This window comes from Cervus elaphus, chromosome 13 (assembly GCF_910594005.1).
Source record: "Cervus elaphus chromosome 13, mCerEla1.1, whole genome shotgun sequence".
Classification (NCBI taxonomy): Eukaryota; Metazoa; Chordata; class Mammalia; order Artiodactyla; family Cervidae; genus Cervus; species Cervus elaphus.
The window spans coordinates 47,962,307-47,986,514 of NC_057827.1; the positions used below are offsets into that span (position 1 = coordinate 47,962,307).

The window sequence follows — 24,208 nt, forward strand, 5'->3', positions numbered from 1 at the left end:
TTGCTTTGGTCTATGACACTAGCAAACATGGAGCAAGCTGAGGCTTGATAGGTGCTTGCACACTGCCTTCTCTTGCTGCTGGGAACTCTACTCCTACCCTGGGAACAAGTTTGGATTAGCCTCTTGATAAGAGGCCACAAGAAAATACCCACCCCGGGCTGAGGCCCCAGACATGTAAGGCCAGAGTAAGCAATTTAGACAATCTAGCTCCAGATAATAAGAACATTCCAGTCAACTAGGAAACATGAGAATGTTTATTGATTTATGCCACTAAGTTTTGGGGATAGCTTGTTATGCAGCAAAAGCTAACCAAATACAACCTCTATATGAATGGAGACACTGTTTTACAGATGAGCAAAGAAGATTCCCAGTGCTAGTAACTCAGGTTGGTTCCAAAAGCTTCCCCCCCACACACAAAGCCACCTCTTTATGCTGTACCCCAAGGTTCCAGATTAAAAGGGGATCTCTGGAAACTTTATTCTATAACCCTTTTTAAAGCATAAGTAATCTTTCCTCTATACCAGCAGTCAGCACACTATGGTCAAAGGGCCAGATTCAACTCACTGCCTGTTTTGTGTGGTTTATGAGCCAAGAATGGTTTTTACATTTTAAAATAGCTTCAAATAAAAATAAGAATACTTTGTGACACATGAAAATAATATGAAATTCAAATTTCAGTGTCCATAAATAATTACTAGAATAGAGCCATGCTCACGTATATATTACCTATGGCTGCTTTTGCACTGTTACGGCAGGGTTGGCTGGCTGTGTTGGAGACCATATGGACGTCAAAGTCTATCTATTTCCTATCTGGCTCTTTATTTTTAAAAAGGTGTGCCAATATCTGCTCAGAATTACTCTCTTGGCATATGTTTTTAAGTTAAACAAAGGACCTTGCCTAGCATTTAGTGATGAGTAGACTTTTTTTGTACTTTTATCACCCCTTTTCCATTCACTGGAAATTATTTGAGCTTATGCCATTTCTCTAGGTTCTTTTTAACTTTTATTTTTTGATAGTCTCTGAATTGGTCTAAGAAAGACAGATAACTTGGAACCATTGTGATCTTATACTGGCCAAATAGAACAGACCATACAGGAAGTAGAAGATGATGTAGGAGAGAGATTTTATTCAGAAGGCCTCTAATTTCCCAGACCTGAGCCTGTGTAACAACCACATAGAAATGGACTTCCCTTTTATTCCTAACAGAGATTTCAGGGCAGAAGTAGCTATAGTCTCTTCTCTTTTGTGAGATTCGTCTCTAAGATTCTCTGGTCACAATGAACTAAGAACTTCAAGACTACTACTATTCTACTGACATCCTGCTGCTAATCGATTAAACAAGACATGAACTGAAATAAACACTGATTTCCTTTTATATAAGAAAAAAGGTGACCTCAATTTACTTGCCATCCCCCATTTTTATCACCTGTCTTACTATAAGTAAGATTCCCTTGATAAAGATCATAAGTCCTGGTGGAGACTCAGCTGACTCTTAGACTTCAAATTAGCACAAGGGATTAATAAAGAAACTGCCACAGATACCAACCACCCTTGGAGAAGGGCATGGCAGCCCATTCCAGTATTTTTACTTGGAGAATCCCATAGACAGAGGAGCCTGGCAGGTCCATAGGGTCATAAAGAGTTGGACACAACTGAAGTGACTTAGCACGCACACATGCACCAACTACCCTCCTCCAATATTTACCAAAGACTTTTGAGAGGCACTAGACAGATTCTCCTAATGGCCAATGCAAATGGGAAGGTCCTCCCTCAGAACACTGAAGAAAATGAATACGTTTGTATGATCAGCCCAAACTTAACTGAACTATTTTGTTAAGCATCAGGCAGTTGAGTCCATACAGAAAATTTACAACAGAAGTTTTATATGTTATTTGAATTAAACATGTTTAGAAAAACAAATTCATTTATCTTTGTGACTACTTAATAGGGACTTTTAGGGCATAAAAAGTATTTCCCAGGATGATGGCCTCTCAATTTACATTATTATAGAAGTAAATAAGAATTCTAAATTTTAACTCCAACAATACAGCAGTCAGGTTGTAAGTCTGGGTCTCTGGTATATACAATAATATACATCTAAAGAATTCCAAAGAAAGAACAGCTGTCCGAAATAGTCTTTTTTCCCCTATTAATAATTATATCATCAACATACTAGGGTCATCAGCAATTAAAGAATGAAACATCAATTTGGGGATGATCCTTAGGACTCTCCTTGCCTAAGAACCAGGAACTTTGACCTTAAAAGGGTAGCAGAGTAAGCTGACCAATAGAAAGCCTTTATCTGAAAGAACTCTAATCAACTCAACTAATATACATTGTTAAAATTTATATACCATGGACTTCCGTGGTGGTCTGCAGGGGGTATGGGTTCGATCCCTGGTCAGGGCAGTTTCGTATGCTGCGTGGTGTGCTGGGAAAAAGTTATACACTCTATCTTAGCACCTAAATAAGAAGCCTTCCCCCTCAATCTTTTCTGCTAATTTTTATTTTTCTCTGTCTTCAAATTTCTAGCCAAATAACCCTTTTCCGAAAACTTCTCCTTGGATTAACATCATCTGGATCCAGTTGCTGATATCCAAGCACATATTGTTAAATCAAAATAACTATATTGTTCCTTACTTACACCTTTTATGTTCCTCTTATCGCCTCAATATATTCAGTATTTCCCTTTGTCCTAATATTAATGCATTTTAATTAATTATGATTCATTAATAGCATTTAGGTTAGCAATACAAAAAAGAGCTCAAAGATAAAAAGTTCATTTTCTCATTTCCAATTCTAATATATAATAAGTACCTACTCTCTATATTTTAGGTTTATGTGCTAATTTTCTCTTACTTCATTAGACTAAAGTGCTTGAAGCAACCCACCAATGCAACATAGAAAGCCAGAGGGAATATACCTTAATAGTTGAATAGATAAGTGTTCAAGGAACTAGGTGGTTGGTCCCTATTTCATGCCAAAATTGATATCAGTTTGTAAGATTAAAAGGAATTTCAAAATCTTCATTTTGCAAGGCAGTTCTAAAAATAATACTAAACTATAGTCTCTTATGCTTAATTAGAGAACATTTCAAAATGTTAAATCTAAATAGTATGGGGATAGTATTTGGAAAATCTAGTTACAGGGGAAACTCTTTGGTGCAAATCCAATTCTGCTTTTGTACTGATTTAACCTACATTGGAGAAAAGGTCTGTCATTAAGTCATAGATCACAGATTATGTGAAAGAAAATGCAGGTCATTATTTTCAAAGAGCAAATTCACACAAGGTTTAACAAACGAAATAACTTTCTTCACCCTCAGAAAAAGCAATATTCCAATTAAGCTTTTTAAACAGTTTAGCTAGTTTATGCAAAAATCAATTAGAAACGGTGTGCATGGTTTTCTAATATAAGAAGCTATCCAAACCATTGCTAACCAAAAAAGTTACTTTTTTTTTTAAATTTAGTGTTGTATACAAAAAACCCCCCAAAAACTGTGCACTATATTTTTGACTGTGGTTACCTCTGAAAGGAGCACTTGGGAAATGTACTCCAGGCCTTCACCTTTTACTTTTCTCTGCTACACGTGAATTTTTATAGGGAAAAAAAGCAAATTTTTAAAAAATGAGAAAGTTCAGTCTTAAAAAGCAGAGCATAACTTTTTAAAATTTAAAGACCATGTTTTTTTAGAGCAGTTTTAGATTCACAGCAAAACTGAAAGACACAAAAATCTCCCATATACTACCTGCCCCAACACATGAATAACCTCCTCCTCTTTCAGTACCCCACACCAGAGAAGTAACACTTGCTATAATCAATGCACCTACACTGACCATCATTATCACCTGAAGTTCAGAGTTACGAAGTTTCACTCTTGGTGCTGTCTACGGGTTTGGACAAATATGTCCATTATTATAGCACCACCGATTATTTTTACTGCCTCAAACATCCTCCAAGTTCAACCTATTCATCTCCCTTTCACCCTTCTCAACTCATGGCAACCACTATCTTTTTCACATTTTACCTTTTCTAGAAAATCATATTGTTGGAATCCTACCATATGTATCCCTTTCAGATTGGCTTCACTTAGTAATATGCATTTAAGGTTCATTCATGTCTTTTCAAGCTTGAAGGCTCATTTCTTTCTAGCACTGAATTAATATTCCATTGTCTGGATGTGCTGCCATTTATTTACCCATTCACTGACTAAAGGATATTTTGGTGCTTCCGACTTTTGGCAATTATTAATAAAGCTGCTAAAGACAATTATGTGCAGGTTCTATGTAGACATAAATTTTCAACTCCTTTAGGTAAATACCAATATGAAAATAATCTTTCAAAGGTTCTGAGTCACCCATCAATACTGTGAGAATTAAAATGAAAACATCTAGCACACTGCCATTCTGCAATGTCTTCAAACTTTACCAAAGTATATACTGAGCCAGGTCAGTGTGTTTTGGAGTTAATGTTTAGTCCATCTCCTCCTTTGTTATAAGGTGCCATCTCTTGCTGCTGTCAGTGTATCTACTTTTAGAAGTACCTTCTCACACCTGTTGCTTCACATTTCCTATGAATCTTTCAGCTCCCAGAACATCTTGACTGTGCTTGTAAAATATCTGAAAACAAGCTGCCCAAAGCCTACTTTAACTGAAAAAAATTACCAAATATAAAATTGCAATTCTGACTCCTTTTTAAAAATTCTTTCAAACTCTATAGTTCTTTCTTTACACTGAACGATGACTCAACAGTCCAAAATGTTTATTTGTTGTGTAATTTCTACCTCCTTTTTCCTAATTTAATTCTCTAGTTCTGGGGTTAGGTAGAAAAGATGGGTTTATCATGCAAGAATTTGAGCTCTAGCTCACCATCCTCCCAACCTTTCATTAAACAATGGTTATCAAGGTGGTTAAAAAAAAAAAATTAGTTGAAACTTGGATGTCTTGAAATCTGCTTGTATAGCATTTTAAATCTGCTTGTGTAGTATTTTTAGAAGATAACATAAAAATGTGGGATGACTGTCTTCAAAAACAAACAACTATGTCTTCTAAGACACTGAAATTCTTAACTGTGGGGTTTCCTTTCAGAGTTGTAACGGAAATTTGATTCCGAGTTACAGTTACAGTGTCCCAGGCGCCTACTGTAGCCTCACATCACTACTAGCAAGTGCCAACAAACAAAAATAAAACAATAAAACTGCATGGCTCTCTATAACGTAAAGGGGTGGGATGGTGTGGGAGGTAGGAGGGAGGTTCAAGAGGGAGGGGACATATGTATACTTATGGCTGATTCACGTTGATGTATGGCAGAAGTCAACACAATACTGTAAAGAAATTATCCTTCAATTAAAAATAAATTTAAAAACACAACTGCATGGCCACCAATAAACACATTCAAATGCTAGCAAGACAATTACAGCACAGACAGTATTATATTAACATAGCTTTTAAAAATTCACATTTATTATGCCATTTTATCCCATGAGGCAACCCTGTAAGTCAAGGGTCCATTTAACACACGAAAAAAAGACAGAAACTTCAGAGTTGAAATCACTTGCACAGAACCATGCAGCTAATCACAAATGGCAGAATCCAAAACCAAGGACACAGTGATACAGAGAAAGAAATAATTTTGTAAGTCAGGTCTATCTGAATTTAAATCCTGCCATTTATGACTTATAAGATTGGAATGGACAGTCCATGACTCTGCTTTGTACACTGCTTAATCTCCAGTGTCTGGAACAGTGCAAGTAAATAGCAGGTATCAGTAAATATATGTTAAAAAAATTACCCCCCCCCCCCCCCGCCGCCACCGCCCAAAATCACAACTTCTTTGGATCTATTTCCTCATCTGTAAATGGAAACCATAAGTCCCTGCTTCATATCTGCAGATGCAATGTATATACAAACATCTGGTAGTTATTTAAGAATTCACAGAGACCTGACTGGTGGTTTTTTCACAAGACCACCCATCCCCTCACTTCTCACATAGGCTCCAAGGAAGAAGCAGAAAACATTTCAGCATGACTGGCAGGCAAGGTGGTGGTAATGCAGATGGGCGTATAAAGAACGAAACTGGTGTGGCTCAGTCAGGTAGCCTGCTGTTCTCTTTATCTAACACAGAAATGACAAAGGATCTTCTAGAAGAATCTGTCAGCTTGATTGCTAATTTCAGAACAGAAAGTTCCGGTGAGGAGGCAAGCACCTAACTTCCGGTGAGGAGGGAAGCACCTAATCTATAAGATGCAAAAAAGAAAGGAGGAGGGATATCTAAAAATAAAGAAGACAATAAGAATACTGAAGTGAGGAGATCCAGAGTATCCATACTGAAATAATTCAGCCTAAGAAGGGGCCCATCCACTTCTCTGTAACGTAGCATGCTCTTTCAAGTAAATCTAATTTTAATGCATGAAGAGGTCTTTAGGACCACTGCTAAATTCTACCAACAGAGATAGAAACAAAAGGTAGATGCTTTTGACACAAAAGCTTAAAAGCAAAGGGAAATGGTGCTGCAAATGGTACCATCAAGAATATGAAAAGACAACTCACAAAAAGGGAGCAAATACTTGCAAATCACATATCTGCTAAGGGGCTTGTACCCAAAATCACAAAGAACTCTTGGAACTCGGTAATAAAGATAAATAACTCAATATTAAAATGGGCAAAGGACCAGAGTAGACATTTCACCAAAGAAAATACACAAATGACCAATAAGCACATAAAATGATGCTCAACATTATCAGCCACTAAGGAAATGCAAATCAAAACTACAAAGAGAAACCACTTCACACCCACTAGGATGGCAAAATAAAACAGATGGACAATGTCCACCTGCAAACAAATGGATAAAGAAGTTGTGGTACATATACACAATGGAATATTACTCAGCTATAAAAAAGAACGCATTTGAGTCAGTTCTAATGAGGTGGATTAAACTGTAGCCTATTACACAGAATGAAGTAAGTCAGAAAGAGAAACACAGTATATTAAATATATACTTAATGCTGTATATATTTAATACAGTTTATTAAAGCACATATATGGAATTTAGAGAGACAGTAATGACAACCCTATAAGCAAGACAGCAAAAGAGACACAGGCTTTTAGACTCTGTGGGAGAAGGCACGGGTGTGATGATTTGAGAGAATAGAACTGAAATACATATATTACCGTAAGTAAAATAGATGACCAGTGCAAGTTTGAAGCATGAAACAGGGCACTCAAAGCCAGGGCTCTGGGACAACCCAGAGGGACAGGGTGGGGAGGGAAGTGGAAGGGGTGTTCAGGATGCGGAGGACACATGTGCACCTGTGGCTGATTCATGTCGATGTATGGCAAAAACCACCACAATACTGTAAAGTAATTAGCGTCCAATTAAACTAATTAATTTTTTAAAGAAATAAAAAAAAAAAGATTTACAATAATAAATAAACATGTATGGCTTGGTGAGGACGTGGACAAACAGGAACACTCATACATTGCTAGCAGGAATGTAAAATGATGAATCTGCTTAGAAAGGTTGGAAGATGCCTTAAATGCTAAAGATAGAGTTACCATATGACTTAGCAATTCTACTTCTATGTATACACCCAAGAAAACTGTAAACATATGTCCACATAGAAACTTGTACAGGAATGCTTGTAACAACATTATTTATAATTGTCCAAAGTGGAAATGACTCAAATTTATCAGATCCATACAGCAGAATTTATTAATAAAGAGAAATAAAATACTGATACATACTACAACTCAGGTGAATCTGAAAAACACTACACTAAGTGAAAGAAACCAAACACATACAAGAAAGGTATACACTTCATGATTTCGTGTACATGAAATATCCTAAACAGACAAACCCACAGGGACGGGAAAGAGATCAGTGGTTGCCAGGGGCTGAGGGAAAACGCAGTTGGGAGGGCCTGTTCATTGGTACAGGATTTACTGGGGTGATGAAAATATGCTGGAATTAGATAGCGGAAACAGTCACATAACTAAAACCCACTGGGTTGTACACTGGGTGAATGTTACAGAGTGTGAATCTTATATCTCAATAAACTTTAAAAGCAAAGGTGGATAAAAATATATGTACTGTGGAAGAAAATTCCCCTAACTTCACACTCTTAACTTTCAGAGAGTGGCAAGTGGGAGTAGGAATACAGATCTCATACTGTGGATCCTATGGACCCCCATGAAGATAGTGAGTGCCTGCTATTTCTCAGCCACTGGGAGAAATCCATTGAATTCTCCAAATAAGTCCCCTAAGGATAAGCCTCAAGACACAATTAGGTACAAAGGCCACAGGAGCCTGCAGTTAAAGTCAACAGAGAGCCTGAGGAAACTCAATGACACTTCTCTCATCACTGAAGCTAGGTTTGCCCTAGCCCACCCAGAGGACACCAGAACCTTACCACTAGCATCATCACCTCAAAACTGAATTCAAAGGCTTTCTTGGTGGCTCACTGGTGAAGAATCCTCCTGCCAATGTAGGAGACACGGGCACAAGTAACAAATACATGTTACTGTTCAGGCGCCAAGTCGTGTCCGACTCTTTTCGACCCAAAGGATTGCAGCACATCAGGCTTCTCCCTTAAATTTCATGGAGTTTGTCCAAGTTCATGAGCATAATAAATAGACGGGGGTGGTACAATTCCAACCAAAGGAAATTTAGTCAAGCTTAATATATATTAAAGTTTTTTAAACTGAAATTTAAGTGAAAAAGGTGAAAGGATAAGGGTGTATGCAGAAACTAGTACCTAAAGTTGCTGAAATCTCAAGTCAGGCTTGAAGCCTAATTATAATATAAAGCAACAGAAAAACTAGCCAATAATAGAAGAAAAATACTAATTTCCACATAAGACTTGTGGGCCAATAGCAGCATTATTCCCCCAGTAAAATGACATTATATTCTATTTATACAGCAGTTCAAAAACGTGTACCCGCCCCCTCCAACCTCCCCACCCTGCTCTCACTTTAGTTTCACAAAAACTTGAAAAGATGTCATTGTCCAACAAGGTCAGTCTGACTCCAAAGCCTAAACCTCAGTATCACACAACTCTGCCTCCTATAAAACTAAAAATTTATACTTTTTCTCAAACTATAAACAAACATCAATGACAAAGATATTTTATTAAACCAAGTGGTGAATGTGTATTTATTGAATTTTTATTCATTATTCCTTAATTCTACTAGTATTCCATATGCATATTTTTAAAGTCCTTTTAACTTTACATTTACTGAACATTTAAAAAAAGGCAAAAAATGAAACAAAAATATTTGCAACAAGGTGACAAAGAGTTTAGCATGTCTCATATTTAACAGACCTCTCACAAATCTACTAATCACAGACAAACCAAAAGAAAAATGAGCAAAGGACCTGAAAAGCATATTAAACACTGAGATATCATCAAATCTGGCAAAGATGAAAAGACCAAAATAACCAGTGTTAGCGCGAGGGTAGGAAACTCAAGCCTAGCCTCTACAGGCACTCTGGACCTGGTTGCTCCTGAATCACCTCATTCATGTGTTTATTTTAATATCCCACAAGTTGACATGTTTGTCTCTCCCTTAACTGAACTCTTAAAGGACATCTTAATCCTTTTTACATCTCCAACAACTGGCGTCTACCCGCTAAGTGACACTCATGAATCACCTAAGCAGTATCTGCATGAAAGACAAAATCGGAGCAATTAGAAATATCTGGGCCTGAGATGACAGCGAAGCAGCCTAGGCTCTGACAGTATTACTTCCTGAGGCCTCTGCATCTTATCATCCACCCCGCTGCTAAAGGCAAAGAAAAAAAGATTGAGTCATCCATGATTTCTCCTTTCACACACAGATTAAGAACAGCCAATATGTATTATGAAAATAAAGCCTTAAATTACTCAGAAAAATATCAATTTCTTATATTTTACCATTTAAAAGCTTCATAAGGCAGAAGTGTATTTCTAATGAATAAACAACAAAATTGTGACTCTCAGATTTCCCATTTCTACAATGTATCCTAGTTTACTACTGTCATTAAAGCAATAACTATCTGAAGCCAAAGATAGTTGGTACAACTAAAAAAAGCTATGCAAGAAACACTAAACAACTATATTCCTAGATGTAAGCCATATTTAACCTAGTGTTAAAGGTTAATGTATCGCAATGATTTGTGAGTTAAAAAACACTATTGGCATAAGTCAAATAAAATAATGACTATAAGGAGAAAAAAAATGCCCTCATCCCCAAATAGGCCCTTTTCGTGATACAGATTGGTATGTTCTTGGTGGGATTACTGGTGACATACCAATCTTTCCTCTTGAAAATAAAGACATGTCTTTTACTAAATGTCAGGAGACAAATGAAAAATGCTTCAATTTTTACCATTTTTTACTTCTACAGTTAAAAGAACTTATTCAGTAATTCACCCAAAATCAAACATAATATAAATATCTTTTGGCTTTTTAACATTCATATACAGTAGCATTTAATAAGTGAAATGGATTATATTAAGGACATTATTCTGAAATTACACATAAACTTGTGATGATTCTCCACAATAAGATAATAAAGAACATAATTATTGACATATAATTAAGAACATATATAATAAGTTTTGGCTGCTGAAGTTTAAAATTCAAAAAGAAATAAATTTGCATTCAGGTTAACAAAGAAGGGGAAAAAAAGGCATCCCAAAAGAGTTGCTGTCTCAAAAGAGGCTATAAAAAGTTTTAATGCAAATAAAGATTACCATAATAAGCATCAGTGACTAGCCAATCATAAATTCTTAACATTTCAGAAAAGCAATGATAATTTTTAACTTAGTGCCACAGATAAACTCATTTTAAATTTCATATATGAAAAATCCACTTTTTTCTGGGTAAGGGAGAAGAGAACTTAGCAAAAATTCTCTTCATCTTATCAAAAATGTAGTCTTCATCTTATCAAAGAACTACTAAAACCCAGCAAGAAATATAGGCATATTTAATAGATAACATAATGACAACATAGTAGAGATATTTATCTACGATCTTTTCACCGTCAAAAAAGAGAGATGAAACTCTAATATAATAAAACACACAGTAAATGAAAAAGAAGGAAAATGGTTTATAAAGCAAATAGACCAATCTTCAAGATATTTGGAGTGAAAAAAGGTGTGTACAGTATGTACAGTATGTTACCTTTCGCATTGAAAGGGGTAGGAAACTGTGTGTGTGTATGCATGTGTGTACACGTTTTTGGTGGTCTATACCAAAATCAGCTTTGGAAAAATACATATGAAACTGTTAACACAAGGGTTATCTGGGGGGAGGATAACATCGTAGCCGGAAAGTAGTCAAAGTTAAGCTTTTCCTCATTTCATCTGCTTGTGTATTTTGAATCTGAGCAATGTGAATGTATGTATATCAAAAGAAAATATTAAAAGTACTTTACCTTGCACCATTGTTCCTAATGACTTCCACAGTTTCTTCAACAAAATATCGATCCTTGATGTACGCAAAAATATCATCACAAATTTCATGTAAGCGTGAACGATGGGTGAGGCTGGTCAAGTATAAAACTGGAACAATTAGTGGTTCTGGAAAGCTCTGAAGATTCTGTCTCGCTTTTCTTTCTGACTCCAGTGCTTCCTGATAGGTGAGTCCAGGTCTGCCTGTCACAGCACAGCTCCACACAAGACTGTTGCACAGAATGGTTCGCTCAAAAAAGTCACTGATTCAAAAACAAAAACAAAAATGCATTACCTGTCATTTCACAAGTTTTATATTAAAAGCTGACAAAGGCTTGAGCCTTTATTGCAAAATTTTACACAGAATCATACAACCCATACAAAAATTTAGGGACTGGTCAATTTACACATTAATACAAACATAAGAAAAAGTATATTTAAACTAGACATTTATAGTTTTCAATTTAAAGGTACATTCAGCCAAAATTGGACTGGACTGTGATTTCTATCAGTTTTGAAACTGAGTGAAACAAAATAAGCTCAGCTTTCTTTTTCCTTCTAATTTTTAAGCTTTCTATTTCAAAGCAGTCCAAACACTGAATTCAAGCACTTGACTATGAATTTTGAAAGGGTTTAACATAATAGTGAAAAACTGGGAAAACTAAGCATCTAACAATAAGAGAAAAATTAAATAAATTATAGTACTTCATACAATGAAAACTCACAGCCATTAAACAGTAAGAGAGTTCTTAAATAATGTAAACAGGAAAGACAACTTTCCAGTTTGCTTCCATCCTGTATTTTTTTCAAAGTAAAAGCTTACCAAGACAATTTATGGTTCCCAAGGGAAAAAGTGGGTGGGACAAACTGGGAGATTGGGATGGACATATACACACTACTATATATAAAATAGATAACTAACAAGGATCTACTGAATAGCACAGGAATTCTACGCAATACTCTGTAACAACCTATTACAGGAAAGGAATCTAAAGTAGACAGTAGACATGTGTAACTGAGCCACTTTGCTGCATACCTGAAACTAACACAACATTGTAAATCAACTACACTCCAAAAAAATGTAATAATGTATAAAAAAAGCTTATTAAAACTATAGAATATGGTCCACTTGTGTTAAAATTTAAAAAAGAAAGAAAAAGAAAGATGGAAGGAAAGCAGAGAAAGATGACTTAAGGAAGCATAAAATATTTCTGGAATTATAATACAAAATATATTATATGTTATATTAACACAAAAATCAAGCTAACAGCTACAGAATGGGGATGGGATTAAGAGACCATTCTACTCGGTGTTTTTCTACACTGCTGGGATTTCTTACTATGGCACTGATTTCTCTTCAAAACTTTAATTCAGTCACTTTTAAAATGCAAGAGATCTATTATAGAGATAGACTTCCAAGGTATATTAAGTAGAAAAAACTCAATCACTGAATGATACAATTCCACATGCATTAATATAATAATAGCAAAAATGTGCAAAGGTTTGTATTTATACAAATACCAAAAACAGATGTTCCCCATGGAGAAAGGGAGGAACTGGGAAGGAAGAAAAGAAAATTTGTTATTCTAAATATTTCCATATTGTTTGAATTTTCAAAAGTATTTAGTTGATTGCTTGAGGTCTTAGTTGAAACACACGGGATCTTTGATCCTTGTTGAGGCATGCAGGATCTTTAGTTGTGGCATGTGGGATCTAGTTCTTTGACCGGGGACTGAACCCATGCCCGCTGCATGGAGAGTGTGGAGTCTCAGCCCCTCAACCACCAGGAAAGTCCCTATTTGAATTTTTATGATGAGTATTCATGTTTTTGTAACAAAAATATTTTTAAATGGAAAAGGTTAGAAATATGCAAAAAGATTAACAATAACTGCCTCTAAGTGGCAAGATTTGGGTGAATATTTTGCCCTCTTCTATATTTTGGTCTCCTTTTCAACAATTAGTGTAACCAACATAACTCACAATTCTCTAACTTTTTCTCCTTCCTGAGATGCACCTTTCCTTCTACTGTCATTCTAAAAATTGTTAAAAACTATTACATGCATGTTTCGTCATTAGTATATCTGTACAGGTTACCCCTACAGTAGGGTCTGATTTCCAAAGAAGATTTGGAGTAATTCCATTAAGATAGTTTCATTTGTATATTTGTCTGTAGTCTACAAGAACAACAAAAAATGAAACCTATAGAAGTAAAGAGAAACTAATCATACCTTAACATAAATGAGATCTAAAGAGATAATACACATCAGCCAAGTTACCTGACTGTGCCTGCATGCTAAGTCATTTCAGTTGTGTCTGACTCTTTGAGACCCTATGGACTGTAGCCTGCCAGGCTCCTCTGTCCAAGGGATTCTCCAGGCAAGAATATTGGAGTGGTTTGCCATGCCCTCCCTCCAGGGGATCTTCCTAATCCAGGGATTGAACCTCCTTGTTTCTTGTGTCTCCTGCATTGGCAGGCGAGTTCTTTACCACTAGTGCCCAGTCTGGAAAGCCCAGACTAATTCAGTACAAAGGAAAATCCTTTTGAAGTATGTACCCTTTAGTAATGGAGATAATGGGTGCACATCATTAAAATAAAAAGTGATGATCTTTACTAGACAGAGGCAGATATCCTTTGGGATTCACAGGAACGGAACAAGGAGAGACAGGCACAAAAGATCAAGAAATGTTAGGAAACACCTTTGGGAGGAAGTGGCATTAAGAATTAGGATGAAATGGAAAAGTAGAGTTGAAGAAAAAATATGTCAGAAAAAACAATGAATATAATCTGATTTTTATAATAAAATCTATGTCAGATAAATAATTTAGCTAAGTGAGAGGCAAGAGACATACCCAATCGAGTGTTATCAACAGTGCAGAATAAAATGAATGAACAGATAGATCTTGGAAGAGGTCTTTTTACTGCCTAAAACTGCAGTTCACTTAGAAAGCTTCATAAAAAGTTTTAAACTTTTTCCTTTAGAAACAAACATAGGTTCCCAAGCCACATACTTAATGTGCATGAGATATTCTAACAATTTAAGCTGTGTTCTAGCCTTGAGAATCCCAGGGACAGGGGAGCCTGGTGGGCTGCTGTCTATGGGGTCGCACAGGGTCGGACACGACTGAAGTGACTTAGCAGCGGCAGTATACTACAGGTGACTTCTGCACTGTGAGGAGAGAGGAAGAAGGGGTGCTAATCTCCACATGCCAAAAATCTGTATGTAACTTTACAATCAGCTCTCCTTACTCATAGTCAACTGTAAGGAAGTGAAGTGAAGTCAAAGTCACTCAGTTGTGTGGGACTCTTTGCAACCCCATAGACTATACAGTCCATGGAATTCTCCATGCCAGAATACTGGAGTGGGTAGCCTATCCCTTCTCTAGCGGATCTTCCTGACCCAGGAATCGAACTGGGGTCTCCTGCATTGTAGGCAGATTCTTTACCAACTGAGCTACCAGGGAAGCCCCAACTCTAAGGAAAAATATACTTCAAATCTAGCTATTTTACACATTAACTAGTCTCTGCTTGTGCTCGGTCACATCCAACTCTTTGCAACCCCATGGGCTGTAGTCTGCCAAGCTCCTCTGTCCATGTGCAGTTTTCCAGGCAAGAATACTGGAGTGGGTTGCCATTTCCTACTTCAGGGGCTCTTCCCAAGCCAGGAACCAAACCCACGTCTCCTGCATCTCCTGCATTGACAGCTGGATTCTTTACACTGAGGCACCTGGGAAGCCCAACTAGTTTAAGACACTGCTATCAAAAACAAAATGGTAGCTACACATACAATTTAAAATTTTCTTGTGGCCACATTTAAAAACTTTTGAAGAAATACTAATGAAATCAATACATTTTATTTAACTCAATATATTTCAAAATATTGCAATATGTAATCAATAGTGAAATATTTAACCTTTGTTTTTGGTACTAAGTCTTCAAAATCCAGTAAGTATTTTGCATTTACTGTGCATCCTAATTCTGACAGGTGACATCTCAAGTTCTTAATAACCAATGGCTCCTGCATTAGACAACACAGCTCTAGCCTTTGTAAGTCGGTATCTGACAGGCTGGGGTATTTGCAGCCATGGCAGGGGGAAGTTTAGACTGCGCTGCAATAAACACTACTTATTTATTTTGATTAATTTTTTATTATTGGAGCATAATTGCTTTATAATGTTGTGTTAGTTTCTGCTATACAAAAATGTGAGTCAGCTTATGCATACATATATCCCCCCTCATCCGTGAGCCTCCCTCCCACCCTATCCCTCATTCCACCCCTCCAGGTCATCACAGAGCAGGGAGCTGAGCTCCCTGAATAAACGTTATTTAGATCTGTTATCACTGTTCAAAGTACCAAGGAGAGGAATGGTGTAAGTACCACAAACTTCCACTAAACATGTAAACAGACAACAACCAGTGATTTAGAGCTACCTTTCTTCACCCGGGTTTCCACAGCCTCTTATAAAGGGTTTCTACTGTTTGCTTCCTTTGTGCTTATCTATTCTGCAAAGCTGTTGTTACATTATAGCCCTGCTGTGCATAAAACCCACCATTAGGAGGAGGCAGGCAGGACATACTACCACAGTGGTGTGGGAAGCAAGGGGGAAAAAAGCCAGAAGTTATCTCTCCCTATTCAACACCCCCTACCAACATGGCACCATCTCTAACATTATATACCTTCACTTACTTCCACTTCTGCAATTATGCTCTTCACCCATTCATCATACTCATTCAAATGTGTGGGGTTTTGTTAATAATACTGAACTCTAGGGGATAGGTTACAGTGCCTCTTCAATTTCAATATTATAAGGCTATAAATAATGAAAAATTTCCAAGAAGCACATTTTTATTATTGTGAGGAAAAATTTATAAAATACAAAGTACTATTTTATATCAGTTTAGACTAATATAGATTATTATTTCTCCAACTGATTGCTATAATACATTCCTTCAACACTCCTCTTTACTAGAAATGGGCATAGTATTAGACCAGAGGTCAAATCCAGACTTCCACCTGTCTTTCTATCTTTATTGGAACACAATATATTTAGGTATTGCCTACAACTGCTTTCTCACTACATCCATAGAGTTGGGTAGGTGCAACAGACACCTAACAGCCTGGAAAGCCTACAATATTACCTGACCCTTTAAGAAATTGTTTGATGATCCCTGTCCTTTACTATTATTTCTTAAGGAAAAATTGCTTCTGAGTTACCAGGTCAAGCGCTGGTGAGAACACACTTCTAAGGGCAACATTTCTGTTAACTTGCTGAGCATCTGGAAAACTAAAAACCTAGCAGATTAAGATTAAGAACGAAGTGACATAAAAAACAGAAACCAAATACAATCAAGAAAAGATAAATGCAAAGCATACTCTATTTACTTAATGGCCCAAACTATTAACTAGACATACAACAAGAAAGATCCAGCACAAAACTGCAGAAAAAAATCTGACATAAGCAAACTCCTGAATCAGCAAAATAATTAGTAACTGAGAAATGCAGCCATAGGTTAAAAACTAACGTGACTGGACTAAAACAGCATATGGCATGCAATAGATGGAAAGTATGGTTTATGAACTTAGAAAAGTAGTAACTATTAAAAAAGACAGCATGGGTTAGTCTAACAATTGCTTTCACTGAAGGGGTTACAAGAGCAGATTAAGTGTTAATTATGGGCATCGTATACTAAACATGTCTTATAGACAGAAAAAGCTGCAAGAGGAAAATTAGGTTTGTTTTGGTGGGGGGGAGGTCAATTAATTAAAAATATAAAGTTTAAATACACTTTAACAAGCTATTACTTTGCCCTCAGGGCTGCCTCAGTCAGACTTAGACAGTGACCTACAAGGTAAGCTCCTAAAATCTTCAGATGACACTAAGGTGAGGAACGGGTTTCCCAGGTGGCGCTAGTGGTAAAAAACCTGTCTGCCAATGCAGGAGATGCAAGAGACCAGGATTCGATCCTGGGGTTGGGAAGATCCCCTGAAGGAGGGCATGGTAATCCATTCCAGTATTCTAGCCTAGAGAATCCCGTGGACAGAGAAGCCTGTTGGGCTACAGTCCATAGAGTCGCAAAGAGTCAGACACGACTTAAGCTACTTTGCATGAATGCAAGGTGAGGAATAGCAATACAGGGTCTCAAGTTAGCTTTCTAAGGATGAAAGACCACATGGTGTGAAATGCCATTTAATATACACATATACTATGAATATATTAAATCATCACACAGTACACTTAAGGTATCTTACATTTCTATTTGTCAACTGTATCTCAGTAAAGCCACCCGAGCTGAGGTCCCTGACATATGACTGAGGCTACCTCTCACTCCATCTAGCCTCAGCCTAGCCTGACTTGAGCCAAACGAGCACAGAGTGGCCAGCAAAAGCCACAATGGCAACTCGAGGAATAGAGGGCAATTATAAGGGATGGTTGTTTTGAGCCACTAAGTTTCAGGCTGGCCTGTTATAAGTAACTGATATACATACTCTGCCTGAAGAAGAGAAACATGGTAGCCTGCGAAGCAGATAAAAGGTTAAAACTTGACGAGTATTTAGGAATCTCTGCTATACCATCCACAGAAAAAGGACTCTGAGACCAGGTAAAGTATCTGAGCCATGTGGCAGACTTATTCCTAAAGTGAAGCTGAACATCTAGTTTGAAGTCACTAGTTATTGAGATTATCCAGCTTTCCTTGAAAACCCTTTTCTCATGAAATGGTCTTCTGATAAACCTAGTTGATTTCATACATAGTTGATTATGAGTTTGGGAACTTGTCTATGTGAAGGACAGTTTTGCCCACTGTTAAGTTAATGGCATTCTGGTTTGTACATATAATATCTAGAACTATACTTGGGGGTATAGTAAAAAAGTCAAATATCTGAGCAGACAGCAGATAGTGGTACCTACACAAAGATCTAGGCAGCAGTCCCTATGTTTTTGGTGTATACTTATGCAAACTTTAACAAATATTATGAAGAATTCTCTAAAATAAGCATTAGTGAAGTCGCTTAGTTGTGTCCTACTCTTTGCGACCCCATGGACTACAGCCTCCAGGCTCTTCCGTTCATGGGATTTTCCAGGCAAGAATACTGGAGTGGGTTGCCATTTCCTTCTCCAGGAGATCTTCTCAGCCCAGGGACTGAACCTGGGTGTCCTGCATTATAGACAGATGCTTTACCATCTGAGCCACCAGGGAACACGTAATAAGCATTATGTGTTGGTAACTAAGAACACGAGCTCTAGAGTCTTAGGTATGTGAACCGGATAGTGTCACCAATTGCTAGACAGGTAGTTTGGGACACTGATCTTGGACTTAATTCTTTTTACCCCGATCTCAGCTTTCTCATCTGCAAAAAGAGGACAGAAAGGACTGAATCAACAAGGGAAGAGCTGATGAACAATGAAAACAGGATGTTTTATAAACCAGTCACACTTTTCATTGCAGTCAGGTTGAAACATAAAGCTGGTTTGTCAGTGATGTTGTGGAAGAGATTCCTGTATTGTATATGAAAAATGTGACTCACATAAAGATGGGAAATACATTCCAAGAGTCTACATGCCTAAAAAAAGAAGTCACTTTATTAAGGAGATTCAAGTCACCTGGTAATACAAATCATTTTCCTATCCTGAAAAACTAGCATTTCTGGGATTCAGACCTAACTATTCCATTTCCACAGACCAAAAAAAAAAAAAAATTTAATGAAATTGTTGTCAGCTAACTAAATTATAGAATAAATGTTTATTTCATTTAAGAGAGTAAATTATGTACTTTATTTAGCTTGCTTTATCTATGAGCTTCATTTTTCTTATATTTTTTCCCTTAGGTTTCATATATAAGTGAGATCATATAGTATTTGCCTTTCTCTGCCCGACATTTCACTTAGCATAATGTCCTCAAGGTCCATAGGAATTGTTGCAAATGAAAGATATCATTCTTTTTAAAGACTGAATGATATTCTATTGTGTATTCTTTACCCATCTATCCATCAGCAGACACTTAGGTTGTTTCTTTATCTTGGCTACAGGAAATAATGCTGCAATGAACACTGGGGCAGCATATATCTTTTAAAAAAGAATTAGTGTTTTCATTTTCTTTGGATAAATACCCAGAAGTGGAATTGCTGGATCATATGGTAGTTCTATTTGTAATTTTTTGAGGAAGCCCTATATTATTTTCCATAATGGCTGCACCAACTTATATTCCTACCACTAGTGCAGGAGAGTTCGCTTTTCTTTACATCCTCCCCAACCCTTATTACTTCGTCTTTTTGATATTATAATAATAGCCATTCTAACATGTGTGAGGTGATAACTCATTATGGTTTTCATTTGTCTGCCCCTTATGATTATTGATGTAAAGCACCTGTTGGCTCTTGAATATCTTCTTTGGAAAACTATCTATTCAGATCTGTCCATTTTTAAATCTAACTGTTTTGTTATTTTTTGCTGTTGAATTGTATGAGCTCTTTATATATTTAGAACATTAGCCCCTTATCAGATGTAAGACTTACTAATATTTTCTTCCATTTAGTAGGCGGCCTTTTCATTTTGTTAATGCTTTTTGCAGTGCAGAAGCTTTTCAGTTTGATGTAGAACCTCTATTTTTGCTTTTACTTTCGGTGTTGGGTTAAAAAATCATTGCCAAGACTTATGTCAAGGAGCTTATCACCTATGTTTTCTTCTAGGAGTTTTATGGTTTCAGGTCTTATGTTCAAGTATTTAATCCATTTGGAGTTAATTTTTGTTTATGGCATAAGACAGTGGTTCAGTTTCATTCTTCTGCATTCTAGCTTATGCATTTGCCTACAGTTAATGTGCTATTTTTTAGGTCTTCTTTACTTGTGGAAAGCAGGTCAAACAAGAGTCAGCAATTAGTTAAAGAGTATATAGTTCAAAAATAAATAAAGGAGTTTGAACCGTATAAGTGATTATACTTATGATAAGAATACATCTTTGTCATAGTCCCTGTCTCAAAGAATTCGGAGTCTAGAAAAAGAAAATGTGATGCAACAAACACGTTACATTACAGAGCAATAACTGCAGATGCTACACTAGATAAAATGGAGGTTGGTGACCACTGCTGCTGGAAGGACAAAGGAGGAAGTGTTAGGCTATAATATCAAGTAAGGTAGACAAAACACTACTTAGCAATTAAAAGGTCGCTGGCAATCGCTTCTGGGCCTTTTGGCTAAGATCAAGTGTAAAAAGTCGCTGGCAACCTCTATTAACCAGAGTTAGAGGCAGTTACTTTGCCTTGTGTTGGGAAGTGAATGAGGTGAAGAGCTATTGTAAAAATCTTTAAGACTGATTAAAGCTATATTCAAGAAATCAAAAACCTGAGCAAATAGGTGACCATAGTGATCTTCAAATAAATACAAAAGAATATTCAAATTTATGCACTTAAAGGATAGTCTTCAAACAAATTCACATAAATCAATTTGTAATTTAATGAGTTAGTGAAAACAGAAGCTTCCATCACAGTTTCTCCAGATTTGTGGCAAGGGTCAGATTACCATAATCTGCAGACTACCATATACCATTCATCATGAATGCATTTTTAGAAAAATCTCTTTGTAATCATATAAGAGAAAGTAATTCAAATAAATTTTAATTAACACAAATGGCAATCTTCTTCCAATTTTGCAATTCAAAGTCATAAACATTAATAACCAAGAACATCTCTAGTTCTGCTTTGCTCAGGATATATTAAGTATTTTTGCTCCCAAACCAACCCTATCTTCTAAACTGCTCGTAATTTCCAAAAATCCAAACACTTCAGCACAGAGAAAACAGAAAACAAACCAAAAAAAACTAGTTCTTTTTTTTTCTTTTTAAATTTTAAAGTCATAAGATGATAAAGAAAGCAGTTCCTTAAAATTAATGGAAGGTAGGTTTGGAATATCAAAAGTCTCTTCCTTTATTTGGCATTTCGGATTTCTCCATGATTATATTAACAATAAATTATCAAGAACCCAAGTATTTGAAAAGTGTTTAATTCAAAAAGGATAATGGTCATATTTATGCTCCCTTCTAAGAGTGTCTCAAAAACTATGACTGCTTACATGAAAGAAGAAAAGTTTGAAATTTAACCCCATTTCCTATCTTGTTGACACTTTTAAATACACTTTGTGAAAAAATTCAGAATTACCAAGGATTTTAACTTAAATCTTCTTTAAAAATACGACAACATCCTTGTCAAGTTACTTAATCCAAATTCACTTAAGTAGTTACAAGAATGAATTCTATTTGAGTAACAAAACAAGTCTGTACAGGAGCAGAGTAAGATGTGCACTCTTATTTATTTAAAAGTATTGTGTGCTGAAAAACTTCTTTAGATGTAACATGTTTACGTGTAACTCCTGTGGAGCTGGAGAAAAAGAGGACTTGCTTAAAAATAAAAGCTTAAAGGAAACGTCTTTCCTAACCACTGCTCATTCCTCAGACAGGTGCAGATGCCTAAAGCTCTCCTTCCATCAAGCCCCCACTCAGAAAAGGTGCCTCCTACACACAATTTATTTGGTTGCTATAACACTTAGTTTCTAAGCCACAAAGGGATTCCTTCTGAGTGGAGAGGATAAAGCATAAGAAAAAGGGAGGGTCCGGCTGTTCCAGCGATTGATCAACTCAGGTTCTCACTTGGAGATCCTGCTTAAACACAGAGATCTGAAACACCCCGTTGTTAGGTGTCACAGGACAAGGCGATCTCTTGGGATACATCAGGCAAGGGACTAAAATTTTAGGGGTTGAAACTACACACGCAGCAGCTCCGGATTCTTATCAAAACAATAGCGAGTGGCACATGTCAGGCGGTCCACATGCTCAGGGGGATAAAGAGGAGGCTGGTTAGGGTTGGAGTTGAACTTGTCTTAACCCCCTCCCCCAACTCCCACCGCCGCGCTCCGGGCTACGGGAAAGTGAAAACGAGGGGGCGCCCATGGCCCGGCTCTCTCCCCCTCCTTTTCCCCCGCCCAGCCCCGACTTCTTCCTCACCCGGTCTCCCGGGGGCGGAGACGCCAAGTTCCCCGGGGCCGGGAGTTAGTCACCAAGAAGAGGCGGTGACAGAGCGCACGGCTCGTTTCGCACACTACAAGGCCTAGCCGCACGGGACCGGGGGCGGCCCGCCGAGGCTCCGGTGTCCCGCGCTCCACGGCCCCCGGCCCGTCGGGGACCCCCCCTTGCTTCCCCGAGTCTCAACTCTGCTCCCACCCCACCCCCGCCCCTACCCGGGGCAGCGCCAACGTCAGGCTCCGCTCCTGACCGAGGGAAACGACGCCCAGCCCCGGCCGTTTCCTGCCCCCGGGGGCGGGGATTCCCTCCCCGGGCCGGGGGACGGCGACTCCGTGCCGCTGACCCGAGAGGGGATCCCCTCGGCCGCCGGGCGGGGATCCCGGAACTGGCCCCGGAGCGCGCGTGTGGCCGCGGCGGGGAGGGGCGAGGCGGGGAGTTTCCGCCGCTCGGCGGCCGGGTGGCAGCCGCGACTAGAAGCGGTCCCCGCAGCCGGCGGGGACCAAAGGCTCCTCCGCCCCGGCCGGCTGTCCCTCACGCGCGCCGCGGCCGCTCGGGCCGCCGGGGGCCCCTGCGCAGTCACCGGGTCGGGATCTGGGGGCCAGAGAAACGCGGGCCCGCAGCCACCCGTCACTTTCGAGTCGCCCCGCCAGAAGCCCGGGGCGAGGAAAAGGAGAGAGACAAAAGGACGCTGGGGAGGGAGTCCCCACGCTCCCTCGCACCCCCCGCGCCCGGCCCGGCCCTTACTCGTAGTGGCGGAAGATCTCGTTGGTGACTTTACAGTAGAAAACTTCCTCGTCGGGCCGCAGGTCCGCGGGCGGCTTCTGTCTCACAAACGGCTTTCGGTGTAGCAGCGGCATCTCGCGTCCGCCCGCGGGCTCACCCGGACCCTCGGCCGCCCGCGCCGGCCCCGCTTCCCTATCAAAATTGGAGGGAAAGGAAAGCCGGTAAGGTAGGGAGCGCTCGGCGGCGGCGGCGTGGGCCGGTCCGCGCGCCGGGGGAAGCTCGGCTGCCTTTTGTGTGACTGACCCACCGCGGCTGCCACCCGAGTCGAGGTGGCTGCTGTCGCGACCAGGGTAGTGAACCGGCGGAGCCGCCCAACCTCCGCACGCCCGGCTGCCGGCTCACAATGGGGCCGGACGCCCTGCCGCGGGCGGTGCGGGAGAGGCGGCCCCCTCCCCCAGCGCCCGCTCCCTGCCTGCCGCCGCCGCCGGGCTCACAACGTGCTCGGCGCGCAGCCGGCCGGCCCGACGCCGCGAGGGAGTTCGCTGCGGGCGGACCCCGGCGCCGCTCCGCTTTGTTCCCCCGCTCGCCTACACCTCCCTGCCGGCGTCGGCCGGCTACCGAGCGACCACACCGAGTCCCTCACCTGCGAGCACGCCGGCTGCCACTTCTCCACCTTCTCAACTACAAAGGCGGCGAGGGGAGGCTCTGTCCCCCCGGGGGGTCGCTTCTCGCCGGCCCCGCCGCACCGCCGGCCGCCGCTTCTCCCGCTGCCACGGCCTGGCTCCGCGCGGGGGATCGCGTCCCACCGCCACTTCCCCGCCTCTCGGAGCTCCTGGGAAGTTTCTGATCTACTTTCGGCTCTGAAGGAGGAAGAGCTGTTGGGAGGAGCTTTTCACTTCTCGCTTCTACCTTTTTATTGGCTACTCGATGACTTTTACAGCCTGTCACTGATACAGGAAGAGACGGCGGAGAGCCTGGGAGAGCTACATTATTAATTAATGGAGCAACCCCTAGTGAAGAATCAGAAGCATCCTCCATGTTTGCGAT

General features: G+C 39.3%; 1 protein-coding gene across 2 annotated transcripts in view; it reads right to left on the reverse strand.

The window, feature by feature from the left end:
- Window positions 1-23,942, reverse strand: part of BAZ1A (bromodomain adjacent to zinc finger domain 1A) — an 83,602-nt gene extending 59,660 nt beyond the window's left edge. For both annotated transcript variants that reach the window (XM_043921527.1, XM_043921526.1), the window contains exons 1-3: window positions 23,805-23,942; window positions 23,183-23,353; window positions 11,416-11,694 (exon numbers count right to left, since the gene is read on the reverse strand). In XM_043921527.1, coding sequence (XP_043777462.1) covers window positions 11,416-11,694; window positions 23,183-23,295 — 392 coding nt within the window. In that variant the 5' untranslated portion in view covers window positions 23,296-23,353; window positions 23,805-23,942. The remainder of the gene's footprint in view (window positions 1-11,415; window positions 11,695-23,182; window positions 23,354-23,804) is intronic.
- Window positions 23,943-24,208: the final 266 nt, after the last annotated feature.